Raw genomic sequence first — 22916 nt, 5'->3', positions numbered from 1 at the left:
AGCTACTTTTGTCTTTATTACAAAGGCGTGTATAATACAAAAATGTGAATAAATATAAGTAAAATATTTGGTTCTTAAACAAATTAAACAGTGTAATACACTTTAATGTTCAAAGCTTAATGTTTTATTACAGACAAATTTTTAATTTCTCAAGCAATAACAAAATAATTAACTTAGATTAAGCACACAGTCGCAGTTTCTCAATAACAAAAACTGATTTATAGACCATTGCAGGTTCACAAAATGAAATATTGCTGACAAAGAGCACGTGTTTGTGTGCATGGAACTGTATTATCCTTCTCCCTACCTGTTAAATTTGATCTAACTTTAATCCATGTCCTGAAACACACCACCTCTCCTGCTTTCATTTTTCACTTCGTACATTATTAAAAGTATATAATGCAAGCTGACAGTAATACAAGTTTCTGGCACCGCAGCATATTGTTGTCATATTTTATTTACATTGTTTGCTTATTTTTATTTAACAAATTAGCATAAGCCTGGAATTTAGTGCAAGTTGGTGCTACTTTGCCTTATGGTCAGGGCAGTAAGTGACTGTATTGCTGTCAAAAACTTTACTTGTTTAGCACAAAAGTTCGTTACATACAAAAATATATGTGATGTGCTTTGTTTTCTTTGTTTGCTCATTCCGACACCGTGACACAGTGCTAAAGTCCAGCACCTTCACATTAGCTTTTGTCCTGACTAGTGCGGTTGAATGACATTTGTCCTGGGAGCACTGTACAAATGTGGCAGGGATGGGCAAACTCGGTCCTGGAGGGCCGGTGTCCTGCACAGTTTAACTCCAACTCTAATCAAACACACCTGCTTATAGATTTTCTAGTGATCTTGAAGACACATGTTCAGGTGTTTTTGATTAGAGTTGGAGCTAAACTATGCAGGACACCGGCCCTCCAGGACCGAGTTTGCCCAACCCTGGGGTAGACACATGCTCAGGGTCCGTATGCGATATCTAGTGTATATATCTATGGTGAGGTACTGTAGCTAGCTACTCCCAACTAAATATTTGCAGACAGTTTTAACGATGCCTTGAAAAGGGCCGGAGTCATCAGAAATAGGAACGTATGGTTAATCAAATTTGATAAATGTTTAATTTTCTAGCCATAAATATGCATTGTAGGAATTTAAAAAAAGACTAAACAAATATAAAATCTCAGCTAGATATGTATGGTCATTTTGAAGCTGACATGGAATGATTTCCATTGTAATGTGCCTTCATACTATCAAGCTTATTGTGAGGTCACAGACAGATCCACTCTGTTCTGAGGTCAGCTGAGGCTGAATTAAAGACTTAATCTCCCTCTAGTGGTGCATTTCAACAACTGCATTGTGTCTGATTTACATAAATTCTTGTTAAAAACTCAATCAATTGTGACTAACACAAAAGAGATCACAGCTACTTTAAATTTTAGTATACAGTTGGCCATATTTTTAAAAACTGAGGTTTTAAATCATGGCTGTACATTTAAAGTGAGATGTACTTCTTTTGTTCACATACGCTAAACAATCCCCATTAATTAGATAGCAACCCTTTATTTGCACATTCATGACATATAATCATGACCTCGTGACAGCAGTGGGAGAAATGAACAATTGAACATATTTTGAATCAAATAGTTGTTTCTAGAAAAAAAAACTTGTATGTAATCCTCTTGTAAAATAGGACAGTTTGTGCACATGTGATGCTACTAGCAAGTTTCTCTTTGTTTGTCTGAAGGAACATCAGTCGAGATTGTATTTTCATGTGGTATTCATTTATGTCTTATATTACGACCCTTCGGGCAGCTATAGAGTTACAGAGTTTTTTTAACAGACTTATATTCGCTTGTGTGTGTTGGGGATTGTATTTATTACATTTCACCATCCATTGTTGAATGAAGGTTCTGGAATGTTAGAAAAAAAGAGGTCAACGTCTTTTCATCAGCTTACCTCCAGAGGGCGATAGAGACCGCAGATTTACGTAACAAAGCTTTACATTTTTATCATATTGCCATTTTGCATCAGAACACACATATTTATCCAGTGTTGAAATATATCTTCATTGTATGTTTGAATATCGTGATTTTAAAGTATTTTGAGTTCTGCTTTCATTACTCTGCAATTCTGAGACAATCTGGATCAGCGCAGACCGGCCTGTTGCCATAGTAACAAGGGAGTCAGGGAGTTTAAGCTGTTGCCGTGGTGAGCCCTTTGAGGGAAGAGGATGTTGGAAACAGAAGATGATGATGAAAATGAATAAGCCAAGACAGAAATTGCTGAATACAGTAATATACATACCAACTGATGCATAAAAACACGAAAGTGCTTTTAATATGTTGCTTCTTGATGATGTACAGACTGTGTGATGAGGTTTTCAATTTTTTTTAGATGACCTGAACTCCTATGATCATCCTAGTTAAAGGGACCACATACTACAGGTTCATAGTCAGCTTGGTGAAAGCTGTGGTTATTTTTTTTCTAAAAAAAATGACCTTTTGGCAGTTATACACCTCATTTTTTTATTTAATTATGAGACTTAAATACATTTTAATACTAATTTAAGCTGAATGAGCTTGCCGGATGGTCATCATAACCACACCTTTGGATGTACCAAAAAATATTTCTTAGATTTAAAATAAAGAAATATGAAAAACATACTTATTTTTAAATACAACTGTATTACTTCATATATCATTTAAAAAAATAATAATTTTAAATTAAAAAACTAATAGCTAATAATTACATTTCTTTTAAGAATTTCTTAATGACAAGGGGCTGAGTAAATGAACAAGAAATTTTAATTCTGAACTAATCCTTCAAGAGATTGACTGAAGGAGACGTTGTGTACGTTTTTGTGTGTCATGTCATGAACTCTTGACTGCTAAGTAAATCTACCTTTTGGTACAGAGTAACCTAGCCTTAAAAAAACATTAAAATAACTGTAGAAGATGTCTGAATTTTACAGTAAACTACCGTATTTTATTCATTTATAGTGTTAATAAACCAATATTTTGTAGTAAACATTGTATCTTTGTTACACAGATAAAAACACACCACAAAAAGGTAAATTTAATGTACAAAACTGATGGGGAAAAAAACTAAATAAAGCGTAATAATGTCAACAAATTTACATATGTACAGTTAAATGTACAGTTATTCACCATAAATATTAAGGAAACTTACTGTTAACCAGGTTACAGAAGCATTTTAATTTTTGTTAAGTGTCGCTTAATGGAAATGACCCACAAGAACCGTTCGAAGCTCCACCATAGAGGTCCACTATATGGAGAAAAATCCTGCCTGATTTTCATCTAAAGAATGCATGAAAATCATCTTTGATGATAAGGGGCTGAGTAAATGATGAAGAAATGTTTCATTCTGAACTAATCCTTCTGACGGAGATGTTGTGTACACTTTTGTCTGTCATTATGTCATCATGAACGAGGACTCTTGACTGCAAAACAAATCTACCTTTTAGTATAAAGTAACATAACCTCATCTTACCATTAAAAATAGCTTAAAACGGTACAAATAAGTCTGAATTTTACAGTAAACTACTGTATTTCATAAATTCATAGATAAGCCAATGTTTTGAAGTAGTAATATCAGCACATTGTACCTTTGTTACACAGCCAAAAACTCAACTAAAATGTACATCTAATGTATAAAAGTGATAAGAAAAAATTAAATAAACCATAATAATGTCAACAAAATCTAAATGTACAGTCATTTATTTATTAGTTTTTTAAGGTAAGGTAAAACTTTATTGTCCCAGTTAGGGAAATGGGCTCTCGCCTTCAGCTGCAGTCATCACATACATAGACAAAAAGTTATATACACACCTCCATATATATACATAAACAGTCAAAAAATCAATCTAAGCCATCACCATTTAATAGCTTAATGCTTACAAATAAAAAGAGTTTTTGTATCTATTTAATCTACAGCAAGGTACTCTAAACCAGCGATGCCCAAAAACTAGGGCCCGCTGGCCAAAGTTGGCCCAGAATAACCTTTGATTTGGCCACCCCATCTGAGAAGAGAACGAGAATGATAGGGAAGGTTGAAGCAAACCAGAGATTGTCAAAACAATTTTACTTTTTGTTTGTTTGTTTAATTGTTAAGCTACAAAAAAGCAAACTGAAATTGAATGTTTCAGATAAATGTTCTGAATGAATCAGATTTTTAATGTTAAACTGTAAATACTGTTACTTGATGGAAGACAGTGTTCTAAATGGGATTTATATATTTTTATTGTAAAAAAATTATTTAATTTTAAGTATGAATAAATTAGGAATTTACCATTTGAAACTTTATTGTAATACACTTTAGTATATTAACCTTTAGCCCGCCAACCTAAATCAAATTTGGTTTTTGGCTCTTCATAAGAAAAAATGTGGGCATCCCTGCTCTAAACCTTCTCACTCAGTATGCAGAACATGTGATAAGTCACATACAATTTGTTGAGCATGTCTTAATATGGCCTGTTCATAAATTTGCTGCAGTGACATCTGCTCTGATACACCAATAATAAATAAACATACATTTCAATGGGGCTGGTTTCATGGTGATGACATGAAAGAGTCCTATTTTGTATACTTAAAGAATCCTTCAGTAAAAATTCTTTTCCAATAATAGATTTTTTTTCACAGTGCGAAGACTTCATAATAGGACAATTTTCAGCAGTAAAGAACCTTTTGTGGGATAAAATAATTCCTAGTTGTTCTTGATATATCAATTATAATGTCTTATGGAACCACTGAGGTCAGAAAGAATTTTTTATTTTATAATATTGTTCTCCAAATATTTCACTGACCCACAACAAGCACTTCTCCAGCCTCTCTTGGATCCCAGCTTAAAAGGTGCCAAATTGATTTATTGTCAATTATGTTTCAATATGACCTTTAGAGAATGTGTGAAGGAATTGTGAAGTTTCCAAAAAGTTTTATTAAATTGAGTTCTCTGGGGCCTTTAGAAAATTCTGATTAGTTTAACAGTTATTAATTTATGGGATTAGTTCATGTTACATTACACTAATTATTCGTTTTAAACAAATCATTTTGTTTCAATTAAATAATACCCTTTTTAATTTCGTTGTTATAATGCTGATTACTGTTTTTATGATGTTTATGATATTTATAACCAAGTAAAATCTTGCATTTTCACAAAAGTTCGTCTGCAATGTTGTTAAAGTCAGTGTTTGTGAATAGAAACAAAATAAATCAGACTCCACCCTTTTTGCTCCGACAACAATGCCACTGAGGTCACATGACCATGCTCATGTTTATGTATGAGCTTTGTTTGGTAGGGTGTGGCCTCTTTGATCTGACTCCATCATCATCACCACCACCCCCGTCGGGCTCTGCATATGGTACGGTCCGCTCTCTGGCTCTGCGGTGGAGGCTGCAGTGTTTACCGTTTCATCCAACAGAGCGGCTCCTCTCCTCTCCTTTCTCTTTCCGTCTTATCTGCCCTTTTCCTCGTTAAGCAGCAGCATCCTCTCTCTCTCTCTGCTCTCTCATCTAATTTCTGGCCATTCATGCGGTTCGGACGTGTGAGATAGTGGGTCTCTGAAAGACATACGACCAGCGAAAGGGAAAGGAAAAAGACGACAGCAGTGAGAGAAGCGACAGACATGGATAAAGGGAAGAAAGAGTGCACCTGGAGCAGCTGGAGAGGGCAGGGTACATATTTTTTGTTTTTCTTTGTAAAATACGACAACACTGTGCTTGTTTTGGGCGTTTTATGCGGTGTATTTTGAGCGTGTTTTGCGTTTAACGCGACGCCGTAGCATCCCATCGGTCTCTGCGCTGCTGGGACAAAGAGAATAGAGGAGAGGCAGCTGTTTTGGGATGAGGGCCGGCAGGTGGTCTGTCTGGTTTATACTAAAGCTGAAATCTATGTAACCTCGCCGGATTCGATAGATTAGGCTCCGGCTGCCATTGTACAGACTTCAGCCTGTTTTTATGATCAATCGCGGTTACAGCAGCGCTGGATGAGGCTGTTTCTATAGCAACCAGGTCACACCCATTGTGATTACATCATTCTCCTCAACAGGCATCCATGATACCTGGAGAGGAAAACACGGAGAGGGTGGAGGAGGAAGGAAAGGCTATTTTAAAAAGAAAACAGGGGGAAAAAATGCATATTTTATATAAACGTTGACACAGATAAAGTGAGTTCAGAGGGACTCCAGTTGTAGATACTGCATTGTGCAAGTGTTGGCAATCAGTGTTTGTATAGCGATAGTGTATAGTTGTTTAAAGCTGAAACAAAAACAATTGGCATGTCAACATTTTGTGGATTGTTGCTAGGGTATTCTAAGTGATTGCTGTGTCATTTCATGTTAATTGTTAAGTGATTGGTTCCACACACCAATGAAAAAATAGAAAACATCCTGCTTTTCTATAATACTTTAGTGCCTAAAAAATATTTTTCACTAATATATAGGTCAAAAACAAGATGTTCATTTTTGGAGTGCGCATAAAAAAAATACATAAGTGATGTTATAATAAGAACTATTTAAATGAATGCAGTGCTTTATGTCTGGTCTGAGACCCACTTTATATCTAATATCAGTCCGGCAAGAAAAATGACTGATTTTCAAAGAAATCAGACCTTAAACATGGCAATTTTGTAATGGAAAGACAGTTCACCAAAAGCGCTGAGGCTGGCTTGCTGAAATTAAAAGTCTGTGTGCATATACCCCATTAAAATGTAAGACAGTTATAAATTTTGCTCAGGAAAAAATATATTTAAAAGGACATCATCTAATGCATTAAAAAACTAAAGCTGTATTAAAACCATTTTCATCTTTCATGCAGGAAACTTATTATTTATTAGGTATTCCTTACCATTATATCCTTAAAAAGTCATGATACACTTTTACCTTTTCCCTCTTATGCAATTTTTCTGTCTATTTATGCTCTCTGAATGACATCACAGTTCCCCTAAGGATAATATGACATCAAGTCATTTCTTGTTTCTTGATGATTCATATCAAAGTCTCTAGAGTATAGGCCCCTAACTGCATTCTCATGCTCAGTGACATGCGAAAAGCAACACATAAATATATAAACATTCAGTGATTTATTTTTAAATCCACTCACAGGCCTGAAGCCAATGATATATTAACTCATCTATTTGCATTTATCTGTCAATTAATTTAAGTAATGAAACAAAATAATTGTTTATATAAATTCTACTGAAACTTCTATACTTCCTAATCCCAAGACAAAGTAGTTTTCCTGATTACACTTTACAAAACCAAGCACAGTAAATGTGACATATGATGTGTTTAATTTTCTAGGGATACATGTGATTTGTAATGCTAGAGTCTACTTTACTAGATTTTAAAACATAAACGTGAGCACAATGCATTAGTGGAGTATTATTATTTACTTGTGTTTCTATACTGTATATAAAGAGGCATTTATAAAGAGACTTTCCAGCAGGGAATCAGATAAATAGCTGTGTTTTTCTGCCAAGATTGGCTTGACACACCCTTCCCTGTCACACAGTATGCGCAACCATGAAATCAATAATTAGGAACATATATTCCCTTTAGATCTTAATATATTTGTGTTGTTTGGCAGGGCTGCGCATCCTGTGCACTTTCATTGCTCTTGAGTTCAGGAATTTCCAGGGTTGTGTGTGTGCAGCACTTTTGGTTTTTATTATACTTTTGGCACTCAGAAAATTGGTCTTTTGTGCATTGTTGTTCTAATAAAATTGATTTGTTGTACAGTGATGGAGATTAGGAGCAAAATGTACTGTATGAGTACCAGGATTGTGATCACAGATACTTTGCTGCCTGGGTCACCTATTTTTACGATTTTTGTGTCAGCAGCCCAGATCGTTAACCAATAAGCTACCACCAACCCTAATTAAAACTTAAACAGGCACAGAAATGTGATAAAACGGCATCCTTGGAGTGAATTGGTGAACACTGGCCAATGCTTAATTGTTTTTAAGGGATTGTTCAAGCAAAAATGGCATGTTTGGTCATTGTTTACACACCTAATGTTTTTTAAACATGTTTTAGATTATGTTGTTTATACACGAAAGTCAAAGGTAACAAAAATGATAATTAGCAACATTCTACAAAATATCTTTTGTGTTCTGCAAGATAGGAGTGAGTAAAGGATGACAGATGTTTTTGTTTTATTTGATAGTTGGTTGCACAAAGACAGACAAAGTGAGTGTATCCTTAGGCCAAATGAAATGCGCATATAATATTAAAAAGGTGGTGGAGACAATGCGTCTCGCGGGAGTATAGTGTGCAGTGTCTCACACGTGCTCTTTTTCTGGTCCAGGTTTCAGAGCTTAGCAAGCATAGCACTGACTGATCAGAAAAATCTCATTTGATTTAATAAAACAAGAATTCCTATTATTTAGCCATCTGACTGAACTTGTAGTGCAAAAACATCAGCTACTTTTTCAGGAGATCTGGTTGTGGAAGCATTTTTCACATTCATATTTAGGAAAATTCAGCATTACAAACTTTGATATAAACCCTTGCGTACTGTTTAAATGGACTACCCTTTCATTATTTTCCATTGACTTGCATCACGCAGTCTTGATTGTTGAGGTTTTCTTCTGTTGGGAAAAGGTAAAACTTTTAATTTTTACTCTCAATTATCAACTGATGATTAACTTTAATAATTACAAATTTACCTCTTTCCAACAGGGAAAAACCAGCAACAATAAAGAATGCAGGATTGTATGCTGTCATGGCTTTGCAATTAAAAAATGTCATTATAATTGAAGTCAATGGGACAAAAACAGTCACGAACATAACAAAAGAATAGTAAATTTACCCAGAGTTGAATTTTTGAAAAATTTCAAAGCATTTTCTAAAAATATGTCACCAAAAGTCATTTCACTTGCTGAAACACGGAGAAAGTTCTAGCCAAACTAAAGCTCAAAATCACCCCAGAGTGAATGAAAACATCCCCAACAGCACATAAGGGTTAAAATATATTTGATAATGGTACAAAATACTCTGTATAATGGAAAGTACTACAATGCCATAAAGCATTGCAAATGACTAAAACAATAATTGCAATAGAGAAATACAAAAGTATTATGTAAATGAAGTATCTAATGATACAGTAAGTGTTAGGGCTGTGCGATTAATCGAAACGCAATCATAAATTAGCTAATCCCAAGAGGCTGCAATATGAAATATATATGTATTATATAAATTTCCCCACCCAGAGCAAATGCGTGACTGCTATCTGTGTATGACTGTCTTACTAGCCAGTTAAGTGACCACACTTTCGTTCTGCCCAATCAGAAGTGCAACCGAACTATGTGGAACGCTCACAATAAAACACACAGGAAAGCGTGGACAAGTGGGATGATGGTGTCTGCTGCTTCAGACGGCATTAATAGATAAATTCATATTAAAGAATAACAGGACATCGATAATATGGGAATATTTTGATTTCAAAGACACTGAACAACAACTGGTCATTTTTAAAGGCTGATTTATACTTCTGCGTCAAGCGCAGCCTACGCGTGGATGCATAGTTCTCGCCGTGGCTGCCGGCAGTGCTGACGCGCACCTCTCAAAAAATGTAACTACACGTCGCAATGACACGTAGTGCAAGCTCTGTGATTGGTCGGCTTGTTAGTGCTGATGAGTGTAGGCGGAGGTGAGAGCCACGCAAGCCTGATGCAGCGTGTTTACAAGTGTGGAGTCTCGTGAAGGAGCTCCGGATGGAGTTTTGTCTTCACTTATGATTAAAGTTGTTGCACTTGAACATTCAGGTAGCATTCAGGAAAAAACAAAACACCAGCGAAGAAACTCGACACAGAGGAACATAAACACTTACTGCTAGCAAGCATTTCAGAAGTGTTATTGCAGAGCAACAGAAACAGCTCGCAGAAGTATAAATGCACAGCAACGTGCAAGGCATGCACCGTGGGTCATGCTGATCACTTGACGCAGAAGTATAAACCAGGCTTAAGAGCTGTCGCAGAATTGTTGCCATAGCACAAGGAAATCCAACAACCAGCATCTATAAAAGCACTGCAGGCGGCTAAATGAAAAGCGTCTTGCTAAAAAGTAAACTAAAAGTATTGCCAGTGACACTCAATCTAGTAGCAAGCAACAGTAAAGTACAATTTCAGAGTTGTTTGCAGCCGTTACACCATATGAAGAAACATCACGAAGGCAACTAACGCCATAACTCACTACTGAATGCTCCAGAGAAAAATGAGTGTTTAATTCAGAATATTTATAAACAAATTTGAATAAAAGTTGGAGTTAGTTAATATCTTTTCAGTTCCCTTTTTTTAATTAACACTAAGAAAAAATAAAGATTATTAAGCTGAGGATTGACTACAAAATTATATCCCAAATCAAGATATGTTAAAATAAATAAATAAATAAAATAAAATAGCAATTAGTTATTTTCCCCAAATCATACAGCCATAGTAAATGTTACATTTATTGCAAATTTGTGTGAATACAATTATTATGTAGTCAGGGAGACGGTTTTGATTACATGGAGCAGAACTTTAAAGAAACAGGTGGACATTAAAGGTTTTTTTGCTTGTTTTTTTTTTCTCCCCGAATTTTGAGTAATGCAGTTTTTCACTAGGGTTTCTGCTGTTTAACACAATTACTTAAAAATGAGGTCAATCAATTGACGTCTCAGTTCATGAAAGGTTTGTCATTTTTTAATATGACTCAAATTAATGGCATTTTTACTTCTAAAACTTCAACCGTTGGTTTCTACCTATATTGCCTTTACTAATGACTTTCACTCAGGAAGTGACTGGTTGGGTGTCATTTTGCCCTAGCTGCCAAGCTGGATGAGCATTTCTGATGCTATAATTACCCTCCGACATTTAAACACCACACCAGCACACAATTACCCCCCCCCCCCCCACCACCACCACCACCACCTTCTTATTTTAAGCTGGCCCCCGGCCCCTAAGCAATGTGTGTAAGGAAAACTGGAGCACAGTATCTATAGCAACTGCTGCTGTCCCCTTTCTTTCTCATCTTTCTCTTCACACTTGTCACATCAGACGCATTGAACAAGCTGGATTAATTAGGTTCTGTTTATGGGTCACACATGATTTTGGTTTGATTGTGTGTTTTTGTTTTAGTCTGGGCTATTTGTCACCCGGTGTGCAGTGTATGTGGGTGTGAGTGTGTGTGTTGGTCCATTATTAGCCAATGGTAGTATGAGCCGGTCCCCCTCCCTCTCATTCTCTGCCTTTCTCTCTCTCCTTTTGTGTGCGTTCACACTCTCTGTCTCTCTCTCTCTTTCTTTCTTGCTGTCCGCAATCATGGGTGGTTCAGGTCAGTATCTTTCTCTCTCTTCTGGTAGCTTTGGTGTTTTAGAACCAAAATTCTGGAATAGGGAAATCAGAAGTGTGTCTATAATGATGCTGTTAACACTGACATTGATGGATAATTGATTTTTGGTGGTTGTCATTGTGTGTATTTGATTTTAGAACCAGTGTTAAGTCACCTATCTATTGTATATCCTTAAACTAGTGTTATTGTTAATAGTAGTAGTAGTTATTATTATAGTGGTGTACATTAAGTCAACAATTAAAGCTGTATGGAAGGAGAAAGACTGCAAATGTTGCTGTTTTTAAGTCTTGTTCTGTTTAAAGAGGCAGGGATTTATCACAGTGTAAAGAGTTATTATTTATATTTATACATCGCTAAGCTTTTTTTTGTTAACACTATGATTGATGTGAATTGAGTTACTGATAGAGTATGCAACTCTCTATGAAAGAGTGTGCGCTTCATCGTGGACTTGGATTCAAGCAAAAATCTTGAGATAAAAATGGCCGATATTTCTGCCCTCCTCTAAGCTCTGCCGGTCTAAATTTAGCCCAGCGGGACCGATGGGAGAATCACACAGGGGACTACAGATGTCATGCACACGCTAGAGTGTGACGAACCAGCTCCTGTTAGTGTGTGTAACAGTTTCACCCCAAGCTGCAACCAGAGGTGTAAAAATACAGGTGTAAAAATAAAAGGGGAACACACATCTGCTACAGGAGGCTCATGTTGCTACAGAGACTGAAGAGATGACTCAGAGATCTCAATCTGCTGGTTCTCATGGCAACAAGTTAACAATTATATTTCATCTTTGTGATATTTAAAGAAAGATGGAAAGGTGAATATGTTTTATCCAGAGAAGAAAGCCTAGTCCTGAGATGTCCACCAGCACACATGGGTGTTAGACCTGCCTGGTTATGACACCTCGTTATTAGAACGAACTTGCATAGACTTGTGTTTATTCATTTATTTTCTTTTCGGCTTAGTCCCTTTATTAATCTGGGGTCGCTACAGCGGAATGAACCGCCAACTTATCCAGCATATGTTTTACGCAGCGGATGCTTCCAGCTGCAACCCATCACTAGGAAACATCAATACACTATAGACAATTTAGCTTACCCAATTTACCTAAAGCACATGTCTTTGGACTGTGGAAAAAATTGAAGCACCCACACGAACACAGGGAGAAAATGCAAACTCCACAAATGCCAACTTACCCAGCCGGGGCTTGAACCAGCAAACTTCTTGCGGTGAGGCAATTTTGCTACCCACTGTGCTGCTGCATAGACTAGTCTAAGTATTGTAATTCAATTAAATTTAAGCTTATTTGTGTAGCGCTTTTCACAATAGTGCTTGTTTTAAAGTAGCTTTACTAAAGGTGTTCGTTAGATCAGAATTTTTGCAGCTGATATCGAGTACCGATATCAGCTGCAAAATATCGGTATATATAGTATACAAAAATATCGTATACTATACGGATATATAGTACCGAAACTATATGTTTTATTTATGTAATATTTCCAGCCGTTTTTTAGTGAACTTGCAGTAATAGTCAAAAACACAGAAGTTCTTTTAGTTCTTATATGTAAAAAGGCATAAATACATGCGCGGTCATTCAAATATTTTGCTCATCATCTCCAGCTAACACAAACTCTTGTGATCAGTTCATGAGATCAGCCTCATCGGTGAGTACTGATCGAGTCATTAAATGTGATTATCAGCCGATACCAATCTTCCGCAGATTGATCGGATCATCTCTAGTGTGTGTTTATTACATTACAATCAAAATTATGTGTGCGTGGGGTGGACAGTACTGCTGTAAAGTTGAAAATAAACTTAAAGTACCTTATATTGTAGAACTGCAAATTACTTTAAGTCATATCCATTCTATTTCTTACATTTTATTGTCATTTTTTTGTTATCTCGTTTAGTCTTTGTAAAATGGAGTGTTTATAAGAAAGTGTCTGGTGCATATGGAGAGGAAATAGTGTTTCCCACTGCTGGTTTGTTTGATAGTAGTGCAAGATTTCTTTGACCAAAATAAAGTCACAAAAATCTAATTTAGATTTAATTATAATTATAATAATTTAGTATATTGTGATTTTTCTAAAAGGTGATATCTATTCTGTTTTATTTATAAATTAATATTATTATTTGTTATCTTATTGAGTCTTTGTAAAATGGAGTGTTTAGAAGAAAGTGTCTGATGCATATGGGGGGGAAATGGTGTTTCCTATTGGTTCAAGTTTTCAGAACCGATAATTATAAATTATTCCTGAACTTTTAATCAAACAAAAGGCTTTTTTTACACAACAATGGTTTATGTTATAATGGAAAAGTAATTCCTGTTGATAACATTAAAAAAATCCAATTACAAAAATCAGTTAAAGAAATCCGTAACTATATATCGAAACTAAAATACTGGCATATGCATGGCAGGCCGGTAGTGTGGAGCGTCACCACATTTCTAATGTCATGTAAATGAAAGGCGAAAGCATATTTTTAAAATTTGTCTAAATTTGTTTTGTAATGTACCTTTAATAATAATAATAATTTTTTACATTTATGTATATAGCGCTTTACACATTTTTGGGGGGAAATCTCCTCATCCACCACCAGTAAGATTACCACTACTGGTTTAGGATGACATCCACCAATGTAAGCACTCCGTATGGCTACATGCAAATGCAGAGTGGTAGTACAAAATATAAATGCAAGCCATTTAGATGCATGTTGACAGCAATTATATGCTCTGGCTTTCTGTGGAATGTGATTTATAGCAGTAACAGTAAGCTCTGACCCATAATAACAAGTTATATTTAGTTTTTGAGAGTGGTTCATTTTAATCTGTTAATTGTATATACACTGACTGCCCAACACTTTCCCAGTGATGTTGTACTGGTTAGTTGACAGGAAAACAGTGGTGCTGATTTGGTTTAAACGCTAGTTGTACAGCTTGTGTCTGGATAATTATTGGATGCATGTCAGAGCTGGTTACTAAAAGGTTTGAACCCTGCAAGGGGTGATCCTCAAGCAAGACACTTAACATTAAACTGATCCAGTGGGAATTACCCTGTAACTTAAGATGGCACATGGCTATAAGGGTGTGCAGAAACAAATTCAATCCCCCAGAGTAGAGGGAGGATAGGTTATGTGTGAACTAGGTTTTGCCTATAATCTGTTCTAATTTTCATTTATATGTTTGATCAGTTACTAAAACTAAGCCTGCACTTTAAAGCTCTTTCACCCTTTCCATTTCACTGCTATTTGTAAGTGCTGGTTGGTTTGGTGAAGGTTTTTACTATAGCTTACTCTGAGTGCTCATTACATTTCAGCACTTCTGATAATGGAACTATTTGTACTGTCTTACCCAGCAGCAATAATTAACCCAGTAGAGTGTGCGCACACAGATGGTTAGGGTTAGATAAGTTGATAACCGGTGCTGTGAGAGGTAGACAGGTGTGACCTGATAGTCTCAAGGTTACACTTTTTCTCTTGATGGAAAATGCTGGATTCCTACAGTCAAGGAACATTTGATGAGAATTTAAACCTGACTTGTAGATTTTTTTTTTAAGTCACATTTGTATGGGAAAATGTTGAGATTTCTATGGTGAACATACTTTTTTTAAAGCCTTGCAGTAAAATCTACTACACTAATCTACTAACTCCATGTTGTGAAGATGTGCCTGAGGTTAGTCATTTTCATAAATGCATGTGCAGCATGATCCTCAAACAATCCAAATTATGTCATCCTTAAAACTAGTTCAAAGACAATAAATATCTTGTGTCGAGCTGTGGATGAGCATATTTCAGTTTTTATGGAAAGCTTAAGCTATCTCACTGCCAATTCTCTACCGTTCAGAGTGTATGGTTTTTGTGTGTGCGGTAATCAGTTGTTCCTTAATATATTAGTAAAAGTAGGTCAATTTTTGTATGCAGGTTATAGATGAATAGTGATTGTGAAAACTATTGTGTGTTGATTTTATTCACTTTAATGCAAGAATTATAAATAAATGATGTTTTAAATGTTACTATGGAACACAACACAATGTTTTAGAATTATATTCACCAGATAAAAAAAAGTGAAAACACAAAATTTTAGAATCTATCTTGCTATAAGAAAACTAAATATCTTTCAAAGTCTTGATTCCATTGCCCTCCTAAAACTTCGTAAGTACGGTTATAAATGTGCAGTAACAGTGAACTGAACATTTAGGCCAAATACCAATCCTGTTTTTGTACCCTTTTCACTTTGCCCTTAAAACAGAGTGTGAAGGGGAAGGGCTTCAAAATGTACCCCTAAGAGTGTGACAGCAGTACAACACCTGCACACGTCATCATACTGTATGTCATCACTATCTCTTGCTTCATATGAGATCAGTCGATTGTGACTGTTGTAGTTATTCCAGTTGCATTATTCTTTGGTATTTACCATTAGGAAATCACTGAAGGCATATATTATGTTATCATAACAATGTGGCAATAAGATCATGACTATACTGTGCATTTACACTGTGGCCATATTCATCTATGTAAACACACAAAAAACAACATTAACATTATAGCAGACACTGTAAAACAAACTCTAGACTTTACTGACAGGGTATTCGAGTGTCATTGAGTGACAGAATGTTGCGGGACTACTATACAGAAGTAATTATTATGGATTATAGAGAGTGAAATTTAGCGATTTTTATTTTAATTATTATTATTTTTTTAAAGCATGACAGTAAAACATGAACGCGGTTATGAATGTATTAAAACATGTGCTTGTTGTAAAGATTCGTAGTAATGACAAAAAAAAAAACTAACTTGTGGATCTCCTTACTTCTGGGTGCAGCCATGCTGCCACTGTGGCTGGTGTATTCTGGGAATTTTTCTTACCCTCTTGGTTTTGAGTGTAGTCCTCCATTTGAAGGGGTACTGTATATAGCCCTTCCCCGTAGCCCTACGCCTTTAAGCTAAAGAGAATTGAGAAGGACTAAGGGGTACTATTGGGATAGGGCCCTAGTCAAAAATGGGTCATTATACAGTATTAAACATTTGAAGTGGTTCATACCTTCCATCAAAGTTGTCCTAAAACTATTCAGCAACACCCATTCTTGTATTTGGACAACTGTGAAAAACTTTTTCGACCCACTTAAAATGTTGACTACTGTATATAGTCTGTAGTGTAGTCATGTAAGAACTTTTAATTGACTCGTTTTCCATTTTGTTTGTAAACAAGAAGGCCAAGCAAAATGTATATTGTAGAAGTCTTTTCATCCGCACATCTAGTAGGTTCCTGTTAGAACTGTAAACGTGACCATGTACAATGTAAATACTAAGCAGCTGGTAATATAAGATATCTACATAATGATTTACAGAGCAAGTCCAAGTTCTTGAATCTCTTTGTAATATTTCAGCACAAGGATGAGAACTGATGGCTGGATTGAACTCTAGTTTTAATGAAGCATGTTCTAATTATGTTCATGTTCTTCTCTCTCTTTCTGTCTGTCTTTCTCCTCAGTGGTAGATCTAGTACACTGGCGGGATCTGAAGCAGTCTGGACTGGTGTTTGGCAGTGTGCTGCTGCTGCTCTTCTCTTTAACCCAGTTCAGTGTGGTGAGTGTTATAGCGTATCTGGCTCTGGCTGTCCTCTCTGCTACCATCAGCTTCCGAGTCTACAAATCAGTCCTGCAGGCAGTGCAGAAAACTGATGAGGGCCATCCATTCAAGTTAGTCCAGCGTCTTTTCTATTTGTAGATTCCAGATTTTGTAGATCCTTCCACTCTCATGGCTTTCTCTTATCAGGTCCTATCTGGAGGTGGAAATCTCTCTTTCTGCTGATCAGATTAGTAAGTATGTGGACAAGACTCAACTGTACATCAATACCACCATGAAGGAGCTCCGCAGGCTGTTCCTGGTTCAAGATCTGGTCGACTCCATTAAGGTGAAAAATGGCTATGAACATTTCACTCATGAATATTTTGTTTCTATTTTTGTCAAACTCATGACTACTGTTGCATTAAAAAAGGACACTACACTACTATTGACCTGATTCTTGACGTATGAGCAGGCACAGCCATTGGAATCTTTATGGCTTGAGACTTCCGCTCTCATTCACTTCCTCTTTAAAAACAGCTCGTTTTGTGCTTGTTGTTGCAAACTGATATATTAATAATAATTCCTCCCAACTGAATCGAAAGTACTATAAAATATAATGTAAAAAAAGAGCACACTTGCACATTGTAGATCAAGGTCAATACAGTAAATACTTATTCAAAATGAGAATATGCCATTTTGTATGCAGATGATCTTTAGTATCATTAGCTATGTTTCCATCCAAAAATAATCTTTATGCGCGAAACTGGAATAGTCACGATTCCATCGAAGGAGTCAAAGAGAATAAAATCGGCACTTGCTGATTAACTGGTGCCAATTATTGACAGTAAAAACGAAATTTACTGCAATTGAAGAAGCTGCAGGAGAATCTTTGCTTCATTTAATAAATGACATGCACCTCAGAAGACAGTAATGGGGCTTTGTTATCCAAGTATTTAAAATTAGCACATACATCACTCACGTTTCACGACTTCCTTGGGCTAAGCTCCTTTCGACACCCCTGGCGCATACTGCTATTTGTTCAGTAAAAAAAGGGTTTCCATCATAGCTTATGCGCATCGTTTCTTATCAAATACAAAGTTTATCCTACTTAGTTATGCGCATAGATTTTTTATGCACATTTTAAAAAATTTATGCGCCTCTTGGCGTTTCAATCTACCGATTTCTTTTTAAGGGGCATATAGAAAATGCGCATAAAAAAAGGTGGATGGAAACTTAGCTATTGTTGACCTTACTCTTCAGTATGGAAGCACATTAACATGTTGAATGACTAGAAATAATAACCTGTAGTTCTTTAGTTATTAGTTTGAACTGTAATACAGTCAAATTACTTTATAAGTAGTCAAACTACAAACTACTTCTCTACAAGCAATTATTACAGTACATAAAAATATAAATAATATAATATGAAAAAAATATTTGCAACATCAAGCAGCATAACAAGCGTTTTTTTACAGCTACAAATCAATGGAAGCTAATGAGACCAGAAGTCTCAAGCCAATGATGTTCCAACAACTATACGTAAAAGATTAAGGTCAATAAGTGCACTCTTCCCTGGTTGATAGAGAAGTGGTCTTGAGCTTCATCGTTCTGCAAAGACAGACGAATATCATTTTAAAGATATTTTACTATTACTAATATTGTTTAGACAGTGGAAATGTTTGCTTCTTTGAAAGTTTTCAAAGCGAATTGGCAACAAAAAGATAATTTGGCAACTAAAGCATCTGTTTCCTGACACCATATGTCTGTGTGTTTAGTTTGCAGTGTTGATGTGGTTGTTGACCTATGTTGGAGCTCTGTTTAATGGCCTGACCTTGTTAATTCTGGGTAAGAATACAAAACAAACATTCACTTCTATTGAAAAGACTGGGGTTGTTGTTTGGTTTAAGAGTTTATGCTTCACAGAGGCTGCATTTATTTGATCAAATATATAAGAAATTAATATGGTAAATAGTAATACAGTTAAATAAAATGACGTGTTTTAACACATAGAACATGTAGTTTATTACAAAATATGAGACATCCTAAAATGTGGAAAGTCACCTTGCAGTTAAATCACATTCTGACAAAATCCAAATAAAATACTTTCTTAACTTCTATTATTTTTGATCCGATTACTTGTCAATTGACTATAATGATCAAAACTAGTGGTTGCAGACAGTTACTAAACATCTTGGAATTTTAAATAAAATTCAATAACCTCTCTCCTTTATCAGGGCTATTTCTCAGTAAACAAATGATGGTTTATGTAATGTTCAGCAGTTTCTATTGTTTAGTTGTTTGCTGTCTGATATCCATCCATATCTTAAGTACACACTCAAAATTCCAGGTCAGGAAGGTCTGTGATCTGACTGCTGTAGGTCAGGGTATTCTAACCTCAAACAGCTGTCATCAAATGACATCATGCAGATTGTTTGTCCTGACTCTGTCTCTCCTCTGTCTTTTTTTTTTTAGCTGTGATTTCCATGTTTAGTGTGCCAGTGGTTTACGAGAAGTACCAGGTAATGTTTCCCCCTAACCAATCAGTTTATTTAAGACTCGTGTTGCCCTACGATATCTCTGAGTATGCAAGTGTTGAGGAAGAGCTGCAGTTCAGGGAGTTATTCCACAAAACAAGATTAGAAAACAAGTCAGGCTTATTAATGGCAGATTCTGTTTCATAAATCAAATTTATGATAGTTCAAACTCTGGCAACTTATGCTGGGAAACTAGCATAAGTCCAGGGCAGGTTATTTCTCAGGTTAAGTCTTAAGTTCAAGCTTAGTCAAAGTAATGTTAACATTCACCTGCCATATTTTGATGTCATTTTAATTCACTTAACCCCTTAATAATCATTAAAACTTTATAGTCGCTTAATAGTAAATATAAATATACACACACACCAAACATTTTTAAGAATAGAACGATAATAATACATTTAAATTCAAACAAGTTATTGCAAATAAAAAAAATACCAATTTCTACATAATCAATGAATCTATGCTCTACCTTCAGGGTTCACGACAGTAACGTGGACGAGCAGTTATCTAGATTTAAACTTAACTCAGATTGGTTAGATCAAATGATTTTCAACTTGCTATTATGGAACCAATTTAAGCGGGAATGTCAAGTTTTTAATCCTCGCTTTTCTAAACGACTTTTATGAAACAGCCCCCTAATGTGCTAATATGCGTTTCCGATACACCAATCACAATGGACTGAGCTGTTTGACCAATCAGTGGAGTAGACTTTTGGAAAGGAGGAGCTTAACAAGACCAGATAATTTTATCATCTTTTTTCCAATTTAGACTTGGTCTGATCCATGTATCAGATGTTTTTTTTTTGGTTTGTATCATAATTAGTCTTCCTGACCAGTTTTGTTTATTTGTTCTAGTTTTAGTAAGTTAAATCTTATTTTGATCGTTTTAATTTAATCATGGTTGCCAGATTGTAAAGATTAAATAAAACTCTGGGTATCTTATTTTTAACAGAGAAGCTCTAACTGGGGGACTTAAGTTCTAGACATCTGGGAACTGAAACACAAGAGCCTGTTTTGCAGTCTATGCTATGATTTAACAAAAATAAAGAGTTTAGCAAAGTTGTTTTTCTAACAACATCTGTATCATCTTTTTTTGGCCAATGATATTGCGTGGTGAAATATACACTTTATGTTTTGATCCCCCAAACTAATTAGTACACAGGTAATAAAAACTACTCGCAGCGAATACATCTTTAATATTGATACTATTGACATCTGTGCTGTTTATCCTCACACACTTGTTTTTTCTCTCTCTTTCAGACACAGATTGATCAATACTTAGGACTGGTGCGCACCCAGGTTAACTCAGTAATGGGAAAGTAAGTTTTGTATTACTGCTTGTAAACAAATGACCTGGGCCTAAATCAAAGTGATTCAAATTCAGTTTTTAACAAAAGATTAACCAACCCGTCTGTCTGTTTATTTTACAGGATTAGAGAAAAGGTTCCTGGGGCCAAAAAGAAGGAATAAACTCTTCACTTCTGTACAAGTAAACACTATAGCCAGTAAAAACTACAACTTTTGCCAGCACTGAAGGAACCCAACTACATAGGTGGCCAATACAGCACCTCAAAAAAAAAAAGTTAAAAAAAATTTAAAAAAAGCAACAACAACAACAAAAAAAGATTGTCATGTTAGTACAACGGCACAGATAAGACCCCCACCATCCGTTGCCAGTCACAGGTGAAGTCCTGCATAAATAGCTAACACAGATTCACATAAACGACACCTTGTGGGCGATTTGTAGAGCTATAGATATAACAGAGGGACGCACACACACAGTGTTTCTCTCTTCCATTGCTTCTGATTTAAGTGCATGAAGTCCAGTCTTGAGTAAATATTTGTTATCTCTGCAGTGCTCTTCCTCTGCTTTATTTTGCAGTGCATATTTCCTGCTGTAAAACGTGACACGAAAAATGAAAAATCATGCCTGTCATATAATCTCCTGCTGCCATGTCGATTAATCGCTTAATTCACCGTCACCAGTAGAGTGGCTCTGTGTACAGACATACTTATTAATATCAAGTTGAATTGTGGAATTTCTTTCTTTCTTTTGGTTCCTTTCTGTGTATTCCAGCACAATGATAATTTGGAGATGTTATTACTAAATGTGTAACTGTAATTTTTGCAGAAACTGTAGGGACACGTGTAGGTGTTTAAAGACAAGCTTTGTGGTCCTTCTTTAGGGCATCTGATGGTCAGACTGCAGAGCTCCAGCTGTACTAAAACTCTGTCCAACTTTGTACGATGTTCAGTGTTCGGTTATTTTAAAGTCTTTAACTATTTGCACTCTGTATTTAATTGACGAATGAGAAAAATAAATGTTCCTTAATGTAAGAGGGTTGGTCGTCTGGACGTTGTCTTTATTTGCCGGCTCTGTTGCAAGTGATGCTGGTTTGAGTTTGATGTTTAATTATAAAGAATATCTATACTGTTTGCTTTAAAGTAGGGGTCTCAAACTGCCAGCCCATGGGCCATTTATGGCCCGCCTTCCTCCTCCCTGCAGCCTGCAACTGACATCAAAAATCTAAACAGATTCGGCCCGCCAAAACATATATATTTCAATCTTTGTTGTGCAGTAGCGTCTAGCCCAGGTTCCTGGAGAGCCACCTTCCTGCTGGTTTCAGTTGCTACCTATATCAAATACACCTGAACCAATTAATTAGGACCTCAACACCACCTAATAATTACAGGCAGGTGTGTTTGATATGGATTGCAACTGAAATCTGCAGGAAGGTGGCTCTCCAGGAACGGGGTTGGCCCCCCCTGGTCTAGCCACTTGTGGTTTTGACCCACCACCTAGATGACATTTAAAGTACTGCAATCAGATTAGTTTTACTTTATTTTCTCTCAGGGTACGGTTGAGAGTAACACACATGCATTATCTGTAATATTTTCATAGCATTTTAAACTCACCCTTTAATATTTACAATAGGTTTTGACTGCATATACTCTGTGGAAGAATGACTGAGTATGTGTCTAATGCTCAGTCATACGCACAACAACACACATTTTTCAACAGCTGATGTGAGACACTGATTTGCATCATCACTGGTGACAGGTAATGCTTAAAATAAAGGTCATGTCTGTTGTCCTAAGATACATCAATTATATCAGGTTTCCACTTTTGTACTTGAATGAAAAAACGGCTCTCCTATGAATTGTCAGTCACTGAAATGCTCCCCGCCAATTTCAGTTAGAGACCCCTGCTTTAAAGAGTCAAATAAAAAAATTGCTATAACTCAAAGATATTTGCAATGACAGATTTTTCTAAATTCTGACATAAATCTGAGTGATTGAAAATATTATTTTTCCTTTTTTAGGTATAGTTCTGCCAAAAATGTTTAATTCTGTAATTTACTCCCTCTTCACTTCACACAAACCTGTTTGAGTTTCATTTTTCTGTTGTGCACAAAAGAAGATATTTTGAAAAATGCTGGAAACTGGTAGTCATTGATTTTCCTACTATGCATGTCAATG

The 22916-nt window shown here is 35.9% G+C and overlaps 1 protein-coding gene across 3 annotated transcripts in view; it reads left to right on the top strand.

The window, feature by feature from the left end:
• Positions 1 to 21777, top strand: part of rtn1a (reticulon 1a) — a 45884-nt gene extending 24107 nt beyond the window's left edge. Inside the window, exons 1-7 of one of the 3 annotated variants that reach the window (NM_199652.2) lie at positions 5337 to 5684; positions 16824 to 17031; positions 17108 to 17246; positions 18676 to 18745; positions 19373 to 19419; positions 20697 to 20755; positions 20867 to 21777. In NM_199652.2, the coding sequence (NP_955946.1) occupies positions 5636 to 5684; positions 16824 to 17031; positions 17108 to 17246; positions 18676 to 18745; positions 19373 to 19419; positions 20697 to 20755; positions 20867 to 20906 (612 nt within the window). In that variant the 5' untranslated portion in view covers positions 5337 to 5635 and the 3' untranslated portion in view covers positions 20907 to 21777. Of the gene's footprint in view, positions 1 to 5336; positions 5685 to 11225; positions 11321 to 16823; positions 17032 to 17107; positions 17247 to 18675; positions 18746 to 19372; positions 19420 to 20696; positions 20756 to 20866 lie in introns of those variants that run through there. The other 2 variants (NM_001319289.1, NM_001029967.3) reach the window with 2 other exon arrangements.
• The last annotated feature ends 1139 nt before the right edge of the window (positions 21778 to 22916 follow it).

Source organism: Danio rerio, chromosome 13, assembly GCF_049306965.1.
Source record: "Danio rerio strain Tuebingen ecotype United States chromosome 13, GRCz12tu, whole genome shotgun sequence".
NCBI classification, from domain to species: Eukaryota; Metazoa; Chordata; class Actinopteri; order Cypriniformes; family Danionidae; genus Danio; species Danio rerio.
Note: the sequence above shows the minus strand (reverse complement) of the source record. Positions and strands in the feature narration are given on the sequence as shown.